Source organism: Acyrthosiphon pisum, chromosome A1, assembly GCF_005508785.2.
Source record: "Acyrthosiphon pisum isolate AL4f chromosome A1, pea_aphid_22Mar2018_4r6ur, whole genome shotgun sequence".
Classification (NCBI taxonomy): Eukaryota; Metazoa; Arthropoda; class Insecta; order Hemiptera; family Aphididae; genus Acyrthosiphon; species Acyrthosiphon pisum.
In genome coordinates this window covers 158,522,961-158,537,136 of record NC_042494.1, presented here as the reverse complement: position 1 = coordinate 158,537,136, position 14,176 = coordinate 158,522,961, and the positions used below count along the sequence as shown (strand labels likewise).

General features: G+C 32.5%; 2 protein-coding genes across 2 annotated transcripts; both read left to right on the top strand.

Annotated features, from left to right (window-relative positions):
* Window positions 1–417: 417 nt before the first annotated feature.
* Window positions 418–972, top strand: LOC107882592. The gene has a single exon (XM_029486405.1). It carries the CDS (start codon window positions 418–420, stop codon window positions 970–972), a length of 555 nt encoding a protein of 184 aa, XP_029342265.1.
* Window positions 973–3,826: 2,854 nt separating this feature from the next.
* Window positions 3,827–13,671, top strand: LOC103308088. Its single transcript, XM_029488686.1, has 2 exons — window positions 3,827–4,533; window positions 13,017–13,671. The coding sequence occupies exons 1-2, from the start codon at window positions 4,016–4,018 to the stop codon at window positions 13,351–13,353; spliced, it is 855 nt and encodes a 284-aa protein (XP_029344546.1). The 5' UTR covers window positions 3,827–4,015; the 3' UTR covers window positions 13,354–13,671.
* The last annotated feature ends 505 nt before the right edge of the window (window positions 13,672–14,176 follow it).

Genomic DNA, 14,176 nt, shown 5'->3' with positions numbered 1-14,176 from the left:
TGGTAAAAAGAACAAAATTAAAAATGCAAGAATCTGGCGATCTACCACTATTTTTTTAGTTATACTTTTATATTATTATATGCGTATAATAATAATAAATTGTGTATAATAATGTTCTTCTTTCGCATCACCAATTTATCCATCGGAAAATTGTATGTTTTTCTTCGCTAATAAATACTTTACTTTGCATATAAAGCGCAAAGGTTTAAGTCTTAAGCTTTTAGACTACGCACGTAATCAAGAGATATTAAAAAAAAATATATTGAATAAAATAAAATATTAGTATAATAGATACCTAATTAGTTTTTAATTAGATCGACCGCAATATCCGTCTAATGATCCGATAGCGATCGACTGGTTGGCTACTATAATGATCTACATTGTTATCTCGCGTATTACATTTTCATCATAATACAGATGTTACTGGTGGTGACCGCAGCAGCGGTGGTGACGATATCGCTGCCGTTGCTGCTGCCGGTGACCGGGATCGGGCTGCCGGTGTCCCGCTTGACGTACATCGTTAGCGGGGCTCACCTAGAGTGGCCGAGGCCCGGCGATCGTTTGCGGGCCACCGAGTCGGGCGAGTACGTGGCCCGCAACGTGGTGCCCGCCCGGATGGCGATGAGGCACGACGGCGTCATCTACCTGGCCATGCCCAGGCTCAGGCGAGGCGTACCGTTCACGCTCGGCGCCGTCGAGTACGACCCGTGCGTAAGCACCATCGAGCCGCCCGTGTCGCCGTACCCGTGCGCGGCCGCCCACCGGAACGCCGCGCGGCCCGGCTCCGGCAACGGTAGCTGGACTATGGTAAACGTGGTGGACGTGTACTTGGACGACGGAGGCGTGCTGTGGGCGCTGGACATCGGTATGGTCAACCTGCTCGAGGACGGAGGGGCAGTCGTCGTCCGGCCGCCGATGGTGTTCGCATTCGACACAGACACCAATGATGTAAGTACAGCAAAACAGCAATAAAATACAATTTCCTATATACCCTAGTCACTACTTCACTAGGGCAGTACGGCCTATAGTGGGTGGGTAGATGGTCAATGGTCATGCGCATATTCAATAATGTTATGGACTCTAACATTATTCAAAGTGATTAATAAAACGTATAAAAGATTATTGTGTTCATTTAAATGCTACAAACTTACGATTACTACCATTACAAATACATTTCAACGAGCCCCTAAAATAGACGGGCCCCTGTACTTCAGTCCAACAGCCCTCCCTTGTGGAGGTCGTGGATGTACATACGCATAAGTGCATAAGTCATAAGTAATTTATAGATGATTTATTTGCTCGATTAATTTAATTTTAATTTATCAAATTGCATTTTAAAATATATAAAAATATCCACATCCGTATGTTTATTTTCTAACGGCATCGAGTCTAGACAAAGCTTAATACACAAAGGCATGTATTGAGTTGTACACGACGTGTGTTAGTACTTACTACTTATTATACAATTATTATCAAAAATCAATTCCGATTTCAGCAAAAATTATATTTAATGATTTTATTTTTTTTTTATTTTAATTTATTGAATTTATCAATTTTTTTATTAGTATCAAGTCAAGCGAAAAAATTAAATGTCTCCGTCAAAATGAGCACAAAAAATACTTTAGATGAATCTTTTTATAAAATACGTTGAAGAAAATAAAAACGCTTTCAAAAAATTTCTTCATTATGCTTCTACAAATAAATAACTAAATGTAAAAACGTGAACGTGTTCACGTGAAAAAAAGTATAAAAATAAACAATAGAAAAATTCCTTGTTCTTGGAATTTTCAATAACACGTTAAACTTCATTACGTCTAAAAACATAAGAATTCATGTAAACACGTCTTAATAATCGAGAAAATATTTCTGAACAAACACTATACGGGAAAATGGCAATGCAAATTGAAGTGACATTTTTTGGAATAGTGTCAACATAAATAAAATATCTTAAAACTATAATATTATAATTTAACATAATTTAGTTTAAAAAAAAAAACTCAATAATAATTTATTCCTACTACCAATATTAAATTTTGTATGGTTCTATTGAACCGTTCTACCAATTATTACTATTCATCGTAAAATGTTTTAAATTAACGATTTTCTTATCATAAACTGATAAAAAAAAAAATCAAACGTAATTACTGCATAGGGTTCGGTCGTTTTCATAATTAATTAATTTTTTAAACACATAAACGTTTCATCCACTCTTTTCAACTAATTTGACGTTTAAATTGATTTTCCATTTTAATTATACCTACCGATAGCCAAACAAAAACATTTCATTCCTGTAAAACGGCTGCAGCACTGACTATTATCGAATACAACAATTAAACTAATTATCCGTACATGGTACATCGTACATTTCGATGCAAATGTCACAAACATACTTCTAGCGAAATTCAGTTAAAATGAACGTTATTATAATAACACGTGTAAACCAAACATTATATTAAAAGGAGCTATCGAATCAGCAAAAATCAAATCAATGCGTACTTTAAAAACCATTTTGAACTGCAGTGGTCGGGGCTCATCCGAAAGTGAGCTCAATATTAAAAATCCGTTCATTTTTCTAATGTTTTTGAAAAAAAAATAATAGGAAGTAGCCCGAGATGTTCAGAAATTCAATAAATATTAATATTATAAATCAGAATGCGGTCAATATTAAAAATTCATTTATGTTTCCTACTTGAAAAAAATAATAAGAAACCAAATGGCCCGAGATGTTGCGAGAAATGCAATAAATATTGATATTATAATAAATCGGTTTATTATACGAATTTTGAATTAAGCTATTATTATAACAACCACTTACAGTAAAATAAACGTAATTTTAAAACAATAAGTCAAAATGTTTACAACGTATAATTACGTATCAATAATTATGTAATTTAATATAAATGTATTCTTCGCGGCCTTTTGTTTGTTATAAAATATAATGATTCTAATATACGCATAACACATAACATTTTGCTTACTACAAATATTACGGATGCAAGTGATGCAACAAATAACAATCCTATATTGACAGAATGATGCACCCGGGCAATGAGCGCCATCATCTATAATTTTTTAACTATTTGTGTTTTGTTTTTAGTTTATATCCCCTTACCTTGATGTTATTGCTGTAATATATTATTAATCAAACTATAGGCGTGTTGTTTTTTTTATTTTCTTTATGTTATCAATACTTTACTGTATTTTGTAATAATAATCGGGTTATTTAATATGCCCGTCAAATAAATAAACATCGCAAATATCAAAAAATATGCATTTCCTCCCAGGGCTTTGCATCCGAATTAACTGAAACCAAAATAATTTTATACCTTACAAATTTCATTTAAGATGATATGTAATTTTGTATGTATTTTTTACGGTAAGTTCGATTTTTTTAATTAGTCGTTTGTGTTAATAATTATTGACTGGAATTAGTTTACAATCAATTGGTAATTGGCATAAATTATTAAATATTGATCGTTAATCATCAATACATTTTAGCATTTATGCTTCATTACATCCATTCATCAGTAATATTTTGTGATGTTATTAAATAATATTAAAAAATATATAATATATCATATAATCTAAAAAACTTGGTACCTACTAACATAGTTATCAGACAAAAGTTTTCCTGAACTATTTGTTACGCCCACATAAACCCGCATAACAACGATAAAGAGCACCCCAAATTATGTTTAAATGTTTTATTTCGGAGTTCGAATAATGAACACCCGCGAAACCTGCATACAGCACGCCAAATGGTCCAAAGTCTTTGTGTATTCGCGGCAGCGCAGCTTACCTATATTCGAATCTCGCGTGATACAGACTGCTGCATTAGTTAGAAAATTGTTTGTTTAAATAATTATTCGAATGATTTTTTACAATATGTGTGATATACTTACGAATAAAATCGTATTTGAATACATTCCCAACGTCATTACTAGAATACTTTTTTATCTGAATATTAATCACTGTACTTGGAAATAATTCGAATACGCTTGCATTTGAATAATAAATGCGCCTTACCCGGCTGCAGATAGTGCGGGCGATCGACTTGTCGCGCACGACCACGGCGGCCAGCTTCCTGCAATCGATCGTGGTCGACCACAGCATGACCGCGGGCCAGTTCGTGTACGTGTCGGACGCCGGCCTGGGCAACGTGATCGTTTACAACGTGGCCTGCGACAGTTCTTTCAAGGTGCACGTGCCGGTCGGACCGTGTGGCCAGCAGGACGTCATGTACATGGCACCAGTCCAGGCCGACGTGTTGGACATGGCCGCGGGCCGTGGAACAGCCCGCTACCGACGCCTCTACGTCACATACCTGTCGTCGTGCGACATGATATACATCCCGGTGCACGTCGTCGACGAGACAACGGTCGGTCTGCCGACCGTCAACATAGGTCAGAAGCCGTGCAAGATGATCGTGCTCGGCACCGACCGCGGATCCGTCATCTACTTCCGGACCGGCAGCGACACCGGCGAAATTCTCAGCTGGGACGTCAACAAGCTGTTCCGACACGAAAACTTTAGGTAAATATTTAGATGAAAAAACAATAATTGTCACGTTCGCGGTACGCGCAACTCTATACGCACACTAGCCACCGAGTGACGACCTTTTCATTCGCCTTTCATTTTATATTTTTAATATAGTCGTTGGACGAATTTTATTCTGATTTTCCGAGTTCTCAACTATTTACCTAATGAAAATTTCAAACAATCCGATTTTTATGACACATTTAAAGCTATATAAGTTTTATTTTAATTTGCGACAACCCTTTTTACTGTACATTTTGATGAGCAAATGATTTTGTTATTCGCGTTATACACTTATACTCGGACAATTATTACAAATCGCAATCATATTTTGTATAAATGCATAGGTAAAGCCGTCAAGGGATTAGTATTGGAAATAAGAATGCCAGAGCTTGCGCTAAGAAAATTTTAGAACTGCCCAACATTTTAATATTTTTGTACATGTAGATTAAATGAATTTGTCGCTCACTAAATTTGCTTAACAACCACTATTTACCAAAATACATATTGACTACACATGTAAACACTTTATACATTACTTTATTTATAACAATTTATTAATAATAATAACAGATTAAAATTTTTTTTTTTATCTTCAGTGTCTTCGCCACTATTGTCACTATCGATAATTTTGTTTTTACCAGATGCTTCAAAGAAAACTCCACCAAAATAACTCTGTTCCTTTCCTTTTCTTATTTAAGGATTCGATGTTTCTTTTTAGACATCCAATGGTAATCTGTGTCCCTAGGATCCCAACCGTAAAATGGTGGCATATTATGATTTATATATAAGCTCAAGTTTTCTGTCTCAATATTCATAGTTGAGCGTAATGGTGATTTTAATAAGTTGCTGGCACTTATCAAACGTTTAACTTCAGCACTATGAGGTTTAGCAGCTGCTACTCTCGCCAACAATGTACAAACATTTGGAAAATGTTTTGACTTTTGAGCCACATAATGTTTTCACTAGTTTAATAAGGTTAATTTTTTGTAATTCAGATATATTTTCCATTGATATCAATTCATCATACTCCAATGAAAATTCTTTTAAATCTATGTCTGCGTCAATTAAATTATGAATGTCTTTGATGCATACTAAATAAGACAGTACAACAAATATTAAAAACCAATCAAAAAATATAAAATAAAATACATAACTAAATTAAACAATATTACATATGCCAATAGTAAAGAAAATTCACGATTTTTGGTACTGACCAAATTGGTTTATAGAATTGCCCATTTTGATTTAGAACTACCCATATTGGTTAGAACTACCCATTAACGCAAGCTCTGAAGAATGCCATTTAAACGTTCAGGAACTTGTCATCGTGATAAGTTTGGTGGTTGTATAATTGAGTATTAGTATAGAGTCATCACATCACACTCAATCCAATATTGTCCAAATTCATCAATCACTAGTCGGGCCAATACTTGTGTTATCCATGGGTATATATAATAATATCATATTATGTGGTACGTGAATCAAAATATATGGGCTGCTTCAATTTTATGAGAAGCGTTATCGTCTCTTACCAGCGGCTCCCTGCCCCCGCGCGCACGCGAACCAACGTATTGAGTTTACTTTACTCGGTTCAGTGTTCAAAAAACGCATTATACATCTACGGTTATTTTTTTAGGAGAGAGAGAAAGGAAAAACCTTTTTTTTATTTGGAGGACCCGATATTAAATGAAAACCGACGGTTGGTATATTGGATATCGGATGTATTTTTTTCCCTTTTAAAAACCGATGTCGGACCCAATGTTATATAGTTTTTCAGCGTAGAAAAAAAATACAGACAGGTCATTTAAGCACTTTACTTATATCCATTCTAACGACGCGTTCTTCTCCGTAAGTTCTATTTTCTCGCCGCTATCTTCAACGCGAGTCATTTTATCCGATAATGAGGCGTTACATATACCTACATGTAATAAATCGTTGATCGCGTCAGTTAGCTCCGGCGGACGTGTAAACGATACTGACTACTGAGTAACCACCTACGCTGCACGAACGTAATCTTTATATACCATAATATTATCTACATTGTATTATATTTGTAGACTGTATAGTCACCAAAGTTTTGTTGTTCGTGGATTTTCCAATTAATTGTTATGTTAAATCAAAAATCTGGTATCATCGGTTATGTTATTATATTATAGTAGGTAATAACCACCGGATTACACAAGAAAAAAATCAATTTTTCGTCTTATCGGCCTATTAAGTATTAAATTATATTGTAAAACAAATATGATATATGACGTGTAGTACTTCGATAATAAAAAAATACCGACACCCGCTTATATCGAATAACTGCAATCGTTGGTTATTACTTATTACAACTATATATGGCGGATATCCGATATCAGCTGTAGATTTAGATTATTCCTATAGTATTACTCATAATAATACACAAGATGTACACTTTTCGGCAGATAGGAAAAATTACAACAGCTGAACAACGGTTGTAATGAAATACGTACCTATATATATTATATTATTATTATTGTAACTATAATAATAAATGTTGTTTAAATATATTCCTTACGCGCGTAGACCAGCGCATTGCGAATAAAATATATACCGTAATCGTGACGCGGATACGCGGTGGGCAAATATAGGGGTTCATGATTGAAGTATATTGAACTCGTGTGTTTTATGCGTGTTCAGCTTTAAAAACTTTCCACCGACAAAGTATCATATTATAATGTTTACACTGTACTACTGTAGCTTCTGGAAAACGATGTCATCTTTTTCATTCCGTCGTCAGTTTTAAAAATAATAACCCCCCCGGAATAATTTGTTCCGAAAATAATAATATTATTAATAACAACAGCGTCTGCAATGATTGTTATTTCAATGTTAATATTATTATATTTTACCGAGCTTGTAAAATACACTCTGTGGGTGAAATATAAAAACTTTTGAACGTCAAATACGTGTAGCGTGTATTTTGTGTGTGTCTGCGTGTGCGCGTGTGTGCGCATGGATCGTTATCGCGAGATATATATTATATGATATTATACATATCGTATACACATATAGCTGGTCCATACGACTGTTTCACGGCTGAAATATCAAACCCCGTTTGATAATACAACAACGACGACTAATTCATGAACCGCCGCCGCCGCGTTTGTATATATATATATATATATAATATAAGCCCGACATGTGGCTCACATCCCGTGTAAACCCAGCTTTATCCACTGCAGTGCACGGCTATAATATAGTGTGCTGTTTTATAGTTAGTAGGTACGCGTATATATAGTGTATACTGTATAGCATAATATGGTATGTCGTGTGTAACGACATATGTTTTACAGTGTACAATTGCGCTCAGAGGCTTAACATTTTACTGTTTTAGCCCGTCGATACCGCTGCAGCAGCTATTTCATTATAATTATTATGATATTGTTAATCGCGTATATATAAGCGTAAAGATGATGGTTTTTTTTTTCTTTAACAACAGACACAATGATCACCAATAATATAATTTTGGTTAATATAATAAGAACACAACAAATAATAGTACCTAGGTATGGTTTTAACAATCTACGGACCTGTGTATGCTATAATATTAAGATACTAATGCACTATTGTCTATACAGTATGTTTTACTTTACATATAAAATATAAAACGATGGTTTTATATATTATATATATACTTAGAAATCTTGTACGACCTGTGTATTCTATAAAACGTTTTATATCCCCAATATACTTAATACTTATATACCTCTATGCATAATAGTATCTCTAATATCAGTGATGTTGTTATTGGAGGCTCAAGGGATCAAATGCTGCGGGCGCCAAATTCTGAATCCCATAAAGGGGCGCTTATGTGCTTGACGTTCAAAGGTCTAATGGCGAATACCAATAATACATTTATATTTTTCTATAATACTACGTTACATCAATAATTTTACAATTTTACATATAATATTTATATAAGTAATATAATTTAATTATGTTTTTTTCTCTCTTTTTGTGTATAATTTATAATTTTCAATTAACGAGCCCGTGCGTTTTTTACAGAAACATGCTTTGCAGGAAAATAATAGACCTGTGAAATAGTTGGATTTTGTTGACTTTTTTTTATTTAAAATAGTTAAAAATAGTTCAATCTTTACAAAATTTTCTAAATGAACACAATGCATTAATAAAACTTTTCAAAATAACATTTTGCAGGTCAGATCAAAGTCCAATTTTCAGAATTATAATTATAGAACTTAAAATATGCATTTGAATAATACACAATATTTGTTCTTTTTCAAACATATTTTTCCACCACTATTAAAAGTAAAATGAAAATTTGCCCTTTAATCCAACCTGAAAAAATTTCTCATTTAAAAAAAAACTATTTAACGAAATTCGACTATTTTACAGGCCGTGAAAGTATTTCCTGTGAAACCCCCCTATACACATACAAGTTCTAGCAAGGAAAAGGATTGAAAACAGTTTTTAAAACGTTGTTTATGTTACTAAGTTTATTAAAAGGAAGGAGTATATTTAGACGCGCCTTAAAATGCGCTATACAATTTATTTAAATGACAATATTACATAAATAGAAAAAAAAATTGGAAATGATACTTTTTTTCGAACTTAGGTATTGGAAACATACATGTTGATGACTATTTAGTATTTTAATAAAAATTTTACATTTCTTTAATTTAGGGGTGGAAGGATTTCAGAGCGAACTTCAAAACTAAGCTATATAGTTCAGGGCACCTTCGAGTAACTATTTTGCCAAAAAAAAAAATGTTCAAAAAAGTTTGTTCTAAATAGGATAGGGATTGAAAACAGTTTTTAAACCGACGTTTATGTTAATTCAATTTTTAAAATCCAGGAGCTTATTTTGACACCTCAAACTGCCTAACTTCAAACTATTATTTTTATTAAAATTTACTAGTTGAATAATTAATATAAATAACATTATAAATGCTACGTTTTCATCTAAAAATGGTTTATTTCAAATCTTGTATTTATAGTGATGTTTTGTTTTTAATGATGGTACACTAAATAGTCATAGTATACTTAATAAATATTCACCTGACATCCAACCACCCACCAAATTGTGTATGTGTTGCTGAACATTAACTTCAGGATCGCTACCATTGTTTCACGCATTTATATGTAATCTTTTTTATTGTGTGACATTTAGTTTGTTTATCTATGGCACTCAAGTGATGTAATATTACTTTCAAAAAAAGACGGACGCTCTAAATCGTAATTTTCACACAACTAAAATAACAATTTTTAAATTTTTTAGGTTGAATCAGTTGAATTAGTTTGATTTTTAATAACTGATAGAAATTTCATGTAAGTACATATGACAATAATACTTGCACTTATATCACTGTAAATATTTGTTATCTAGTTAAGTTATTTACATCAATAATTTCAAACGATTTGAAAAACACAGCCACTATTGGAGAAATATCATACCTAATAAATGTTTACTATTTATATTCTTATTTTTATTTAATTCTGTAAAATCTAGTATCAAAATCGTAAAAAAATCAATAAATAAATATAAATATATAATACTTTAAATAAAACGCTACGTCGCTACTAAAGGAATTTGTATTTTGTACACAGAATATATTTTCATAATAATTATGATAACTTAAAGCTTTGAATTATGTTTTCTAAAACTGTTAAAGTAGACGGCTGTCAGATACAGTTAAGACTCGCAACAAAACGTAAGAATATTAATTTACTATAAAAGATAAAAATACAATAATGTATTATCTAATATCTAAATTATACAATGAAAAATAATGTATAAAAAAATGTATATCTATAATTATCTATTTTACTAGCCACTATAATTATAGGTTATACCTATTACGTATTGCATTTTATTATTTACATGATTTCGTTAAATTATACATCGGTAATCATATAAATATATAATATTTAAATTTTAAAATAGTACAAAAAGGCACCTACTAGGGTAAATTATAAAAAAATTCTCATCAATATATAATTACTATAATAATAATAGTTAAAATTAATTTAATAATATGTATTATTAAATTATTAGAAACAATAATACCTTGACCATTTTAATGTTAATTTTTAATGTAAATTTTATTTGAAAATATCGACTCAAATTAAATGTTATGTTATTGTATTAAATTTGAAAATAGCGATGAAGAAAAGCAAGAAAAATATAATTGTATCGTTCACATATTGGTACATTATTACCTAGGTACCTCATGTGTAATAAGGTAGAACAAATCATAAAACACATAAATATTAAATTGTATGTTGTCCGGGTGATCTGGCGATTAGGTACATTGCCAGGTACATATAAGTACATTGCCCAGGGTATAGTGTAGAGGTCTGTATTAGTTTTAAACTTGATCACGTCATTTTGTATCTACATAAATTATCATAAATAATAATAATCTCAATAATATCTAGTTATCCATTTGCAATAATTGTTAATATTACATTAAAGCAAATTTTTTTTTAAATATGTGTGTGTGTTTTTTTTAAATGTATATAGGTAGTTTCTATCAATACAATTTATTAGGCAGGCTACCGTTCTAGTTTAACAATAATTTTCATAGAACGATATCGAATATAGATTCCCAGTGTGCTATTGTAATGAAAAGTGATTAAATAATATATCTGTAACAACAAATGTTGAAACGTAGTTAATATAAGTGTCAAATACTCCGACATTAATTTGTATCCATTGTTCTTTATAGGACATAAAATGCAAATTAATTAGGTTTAAATATACGATTGAAATAATGGAAATATTAACCTACAAAGTACAATTAATAACCTATATTTTCGATTTATACAATTATTATTAGTTAATATAAAATGATGTGATGTGAATACGCTTAAATATATTATTACATCAATTATATATACCTAGGTACTTATATTTAAACTTAGGTATGTATTTTACCTGAGATATATTTTTTTTATTTCTATAGCATTTTAAATTAAAAATGAGTGTTACCTATGCAATAATGCTATAATATCTTAATTTATGTGGGTATACAATCAATATTTATACATTTGAATATTTGATATTTATATATTTATTCCAATTTAGTCTCAGCAAGACTGCAAGAGTATAATAGTATTATGTACGATTTATAATGATTATAACACTGCATTATATTATATGATTCCTTTAATACCTATATAAGAGGACGCCATACCCACTGCATTGTCTCCGTCTTACAAGCGCATTGCATAGCAAATTGTACGTTCTGGATAGTTAATTTAACTCTATTATGTTTAATTTTAAAGCTATTACAATTTAGTATTTAGTTTTAAAATGCTCATGATTTGCTTAACACATAAAAAACCTACGTCATCGACTAGATAATATCTCCTTTCTTCTAAATTTGATAACAGGAAAATCCACTCTAAAATTAAACATAATAGAGTAAAATAAATTATTCAGATTTCAGAACGTACAGTTTGCTATGTTATACGTTAAAAGGACGGAGACAAGACAACGCATGCAGGTATGGCGTCCTCTGAAATGGCAGTAAGTATAGGTACCATTTGCAAAGAAAAAATCGATGAAACAGTTTCATCGCAATCAGACCGGAGCTTAGTAGAGAGCTTTTTGATTATAATAGTCACATACTAAAAATGTAAACATCTCTTTTAAATACGATTTTAACGTTTACCGTGGTTATCCGTATAGTTACTACGCTTCTGTGTATCCATCAACACACGCGTCGCGCATTAATAATGAATAAAGTTGTTGACGTTTGATTTGCCCTTTACTCTTAAAATGTCCTCCATATATTTTTATATTTTACTCTCTCTTTCTCTCTCTTTCTCTCTCTCTCTCTCTCTCTCTCTCTCTCTCTCTCTCTATATATATATATATAATATATATACCACAGATATATCAACGCAAAGCTATTTATATTTACTTATTTATTTAGTTACCGTATTATAATGGATGTATAGATGGTCGAATCTCTGCGGTCTATCGAATTCGATTGATGTGGGAATCATTTACGCGCGTATGCTGTATAATACAATTAATATAATTGATATCTCCAAGTTGCTTGTTTCCGCCAAAAGTATATCTACCTTTACCTCTTCCGCCAAATAAATAAATTAGCAGATTCCGCCCGTGTAAATATCAGTACCTATTCATAATCAATGTTATTATCTATTTAGTATTTACCAAACAAAAGAAGTGACTGCTGCATAACGATCTGTAGATAAACGAAATATTGTCATCACGTGCTGGAAAATATTTAAACATGTATACTAACAGGTTGACCACCATGCATGCTCAACCACCATTTTATTTTTAAATAACGAATTCTGATTGTTCCTGATTGTTTAAGTAGTCAGTTGGGGGAAGTCAGTTTGGCCCTTCCACAGCAGTAGTACGCAATTTCCGCCAATATGTATAATAAATGTACCTTTATATTGTATAATATTGCTGCTACACATACAGCTCGTGCGCACACTGCCCGCAGGTCCGTGCAGCGCGGTCGAAGATCCAGGATACCGTTGATGGTGACCGCGGGTTTCCAGGGTTACCAGTGGTCAATGGAGAGCAATTACATCGACTTCCTGATCGGCGACATCGGGTGTCTGGGCGTCAGCACGAGAATCGAACCGCTGCAGATCCGCGACGAATACCCCGACGACCCGTGTTCGAATACGGTACCGATGCGATGCGGTCAGGGCCCTACGACGACGACGGCGGCGGAGAAAGTCGGACCGAACAGGAAAAAAATAAAAGAAAGTAGTGGGACTATTGGCGTCAACAAGAGACCCACCTCGACAATAGCTGTCGGGCAGGCACCGTAGACACTTGGATGCAGACGCCGCTGCGCCGCCTGGATCGCCGATCATGGCATTTAGTTGGATATTTCACTGGAAAACATTTTTTTTGACCAGAAACGCACATAATAATACTATAATTTTATAGAGTGCATGGTATCCAAGTACTATGGTTCTTCGTACACCGAGAATTTTTTCGCGTACTCAATTTTATCATATAAATATTATAACGGTGTCGTGATTCGTTGATTGTTCTCGTATTAGTTGTGTACCTACAACATTTATTGTGTTTACGCACTACGTATTAATTATTGTTTGTTTTTTGTTGTTCATTATTATTATCATTATCATCTCTAAAAGTATATTACTTATTTATATACCTAATAATAATATAATAATTAGTTGAGATTTGTATTTATACTTTATTATAATTTTTTTGTTTATCGGCTTCGACGACTGAGATCATTATTCTGTAAAATTAGTAGGGTTAGTACGTTAAGGTTGGAACGGTTGGTACGTTTGGAAACACGTACATATTATGTGGCAACGTTTTTGCGCTCTACGAACCCAGGTGGTCACCCATCCGGGAACTAGTAGCAGCGACCGTTACTTACTCTCAGTCACGTTGCGAGATTGATTGCAGCCGCCGCTCCAAGCCATATTATTATAATATTATTATTCAGATAGTTTATGCACCTATACATAATTTTAAGCATATTCCCATTTTTCGTGTATACTTAATCTATCCATGTGGGCAGCTAAACATGACATGGTAACATAATATAAAAAATAAATTACATATATAGGTACCTATTATACTATTAATTATTATATATCTAATCGTTTAACT

Excerpts from the sequence above, each read along its gene's own strand:
- LOC103308088 (XM_029488686.1), top strand. The coding sequence starts at position 4,016 with ATGCGCCTTACCCGGCTGCAGATAGTGCGGGCGATCGACTTGTCGCGC. Across the intron at positions 4,534-13,016 it reads TTCCGACACGAAAACTTTAG|GTCCGTGCAGCGCGGTCGAA; the intron begins GTAAATATTTAG and ends CACTGCCCGCAG.
- LOC107882592 (XM_029486405.1), top strand. The coding sequence starts at position 418 with ATGTTACTGGTGGTGACCGCAGCAGCGGTGGTGACGATATCGCTGCCG.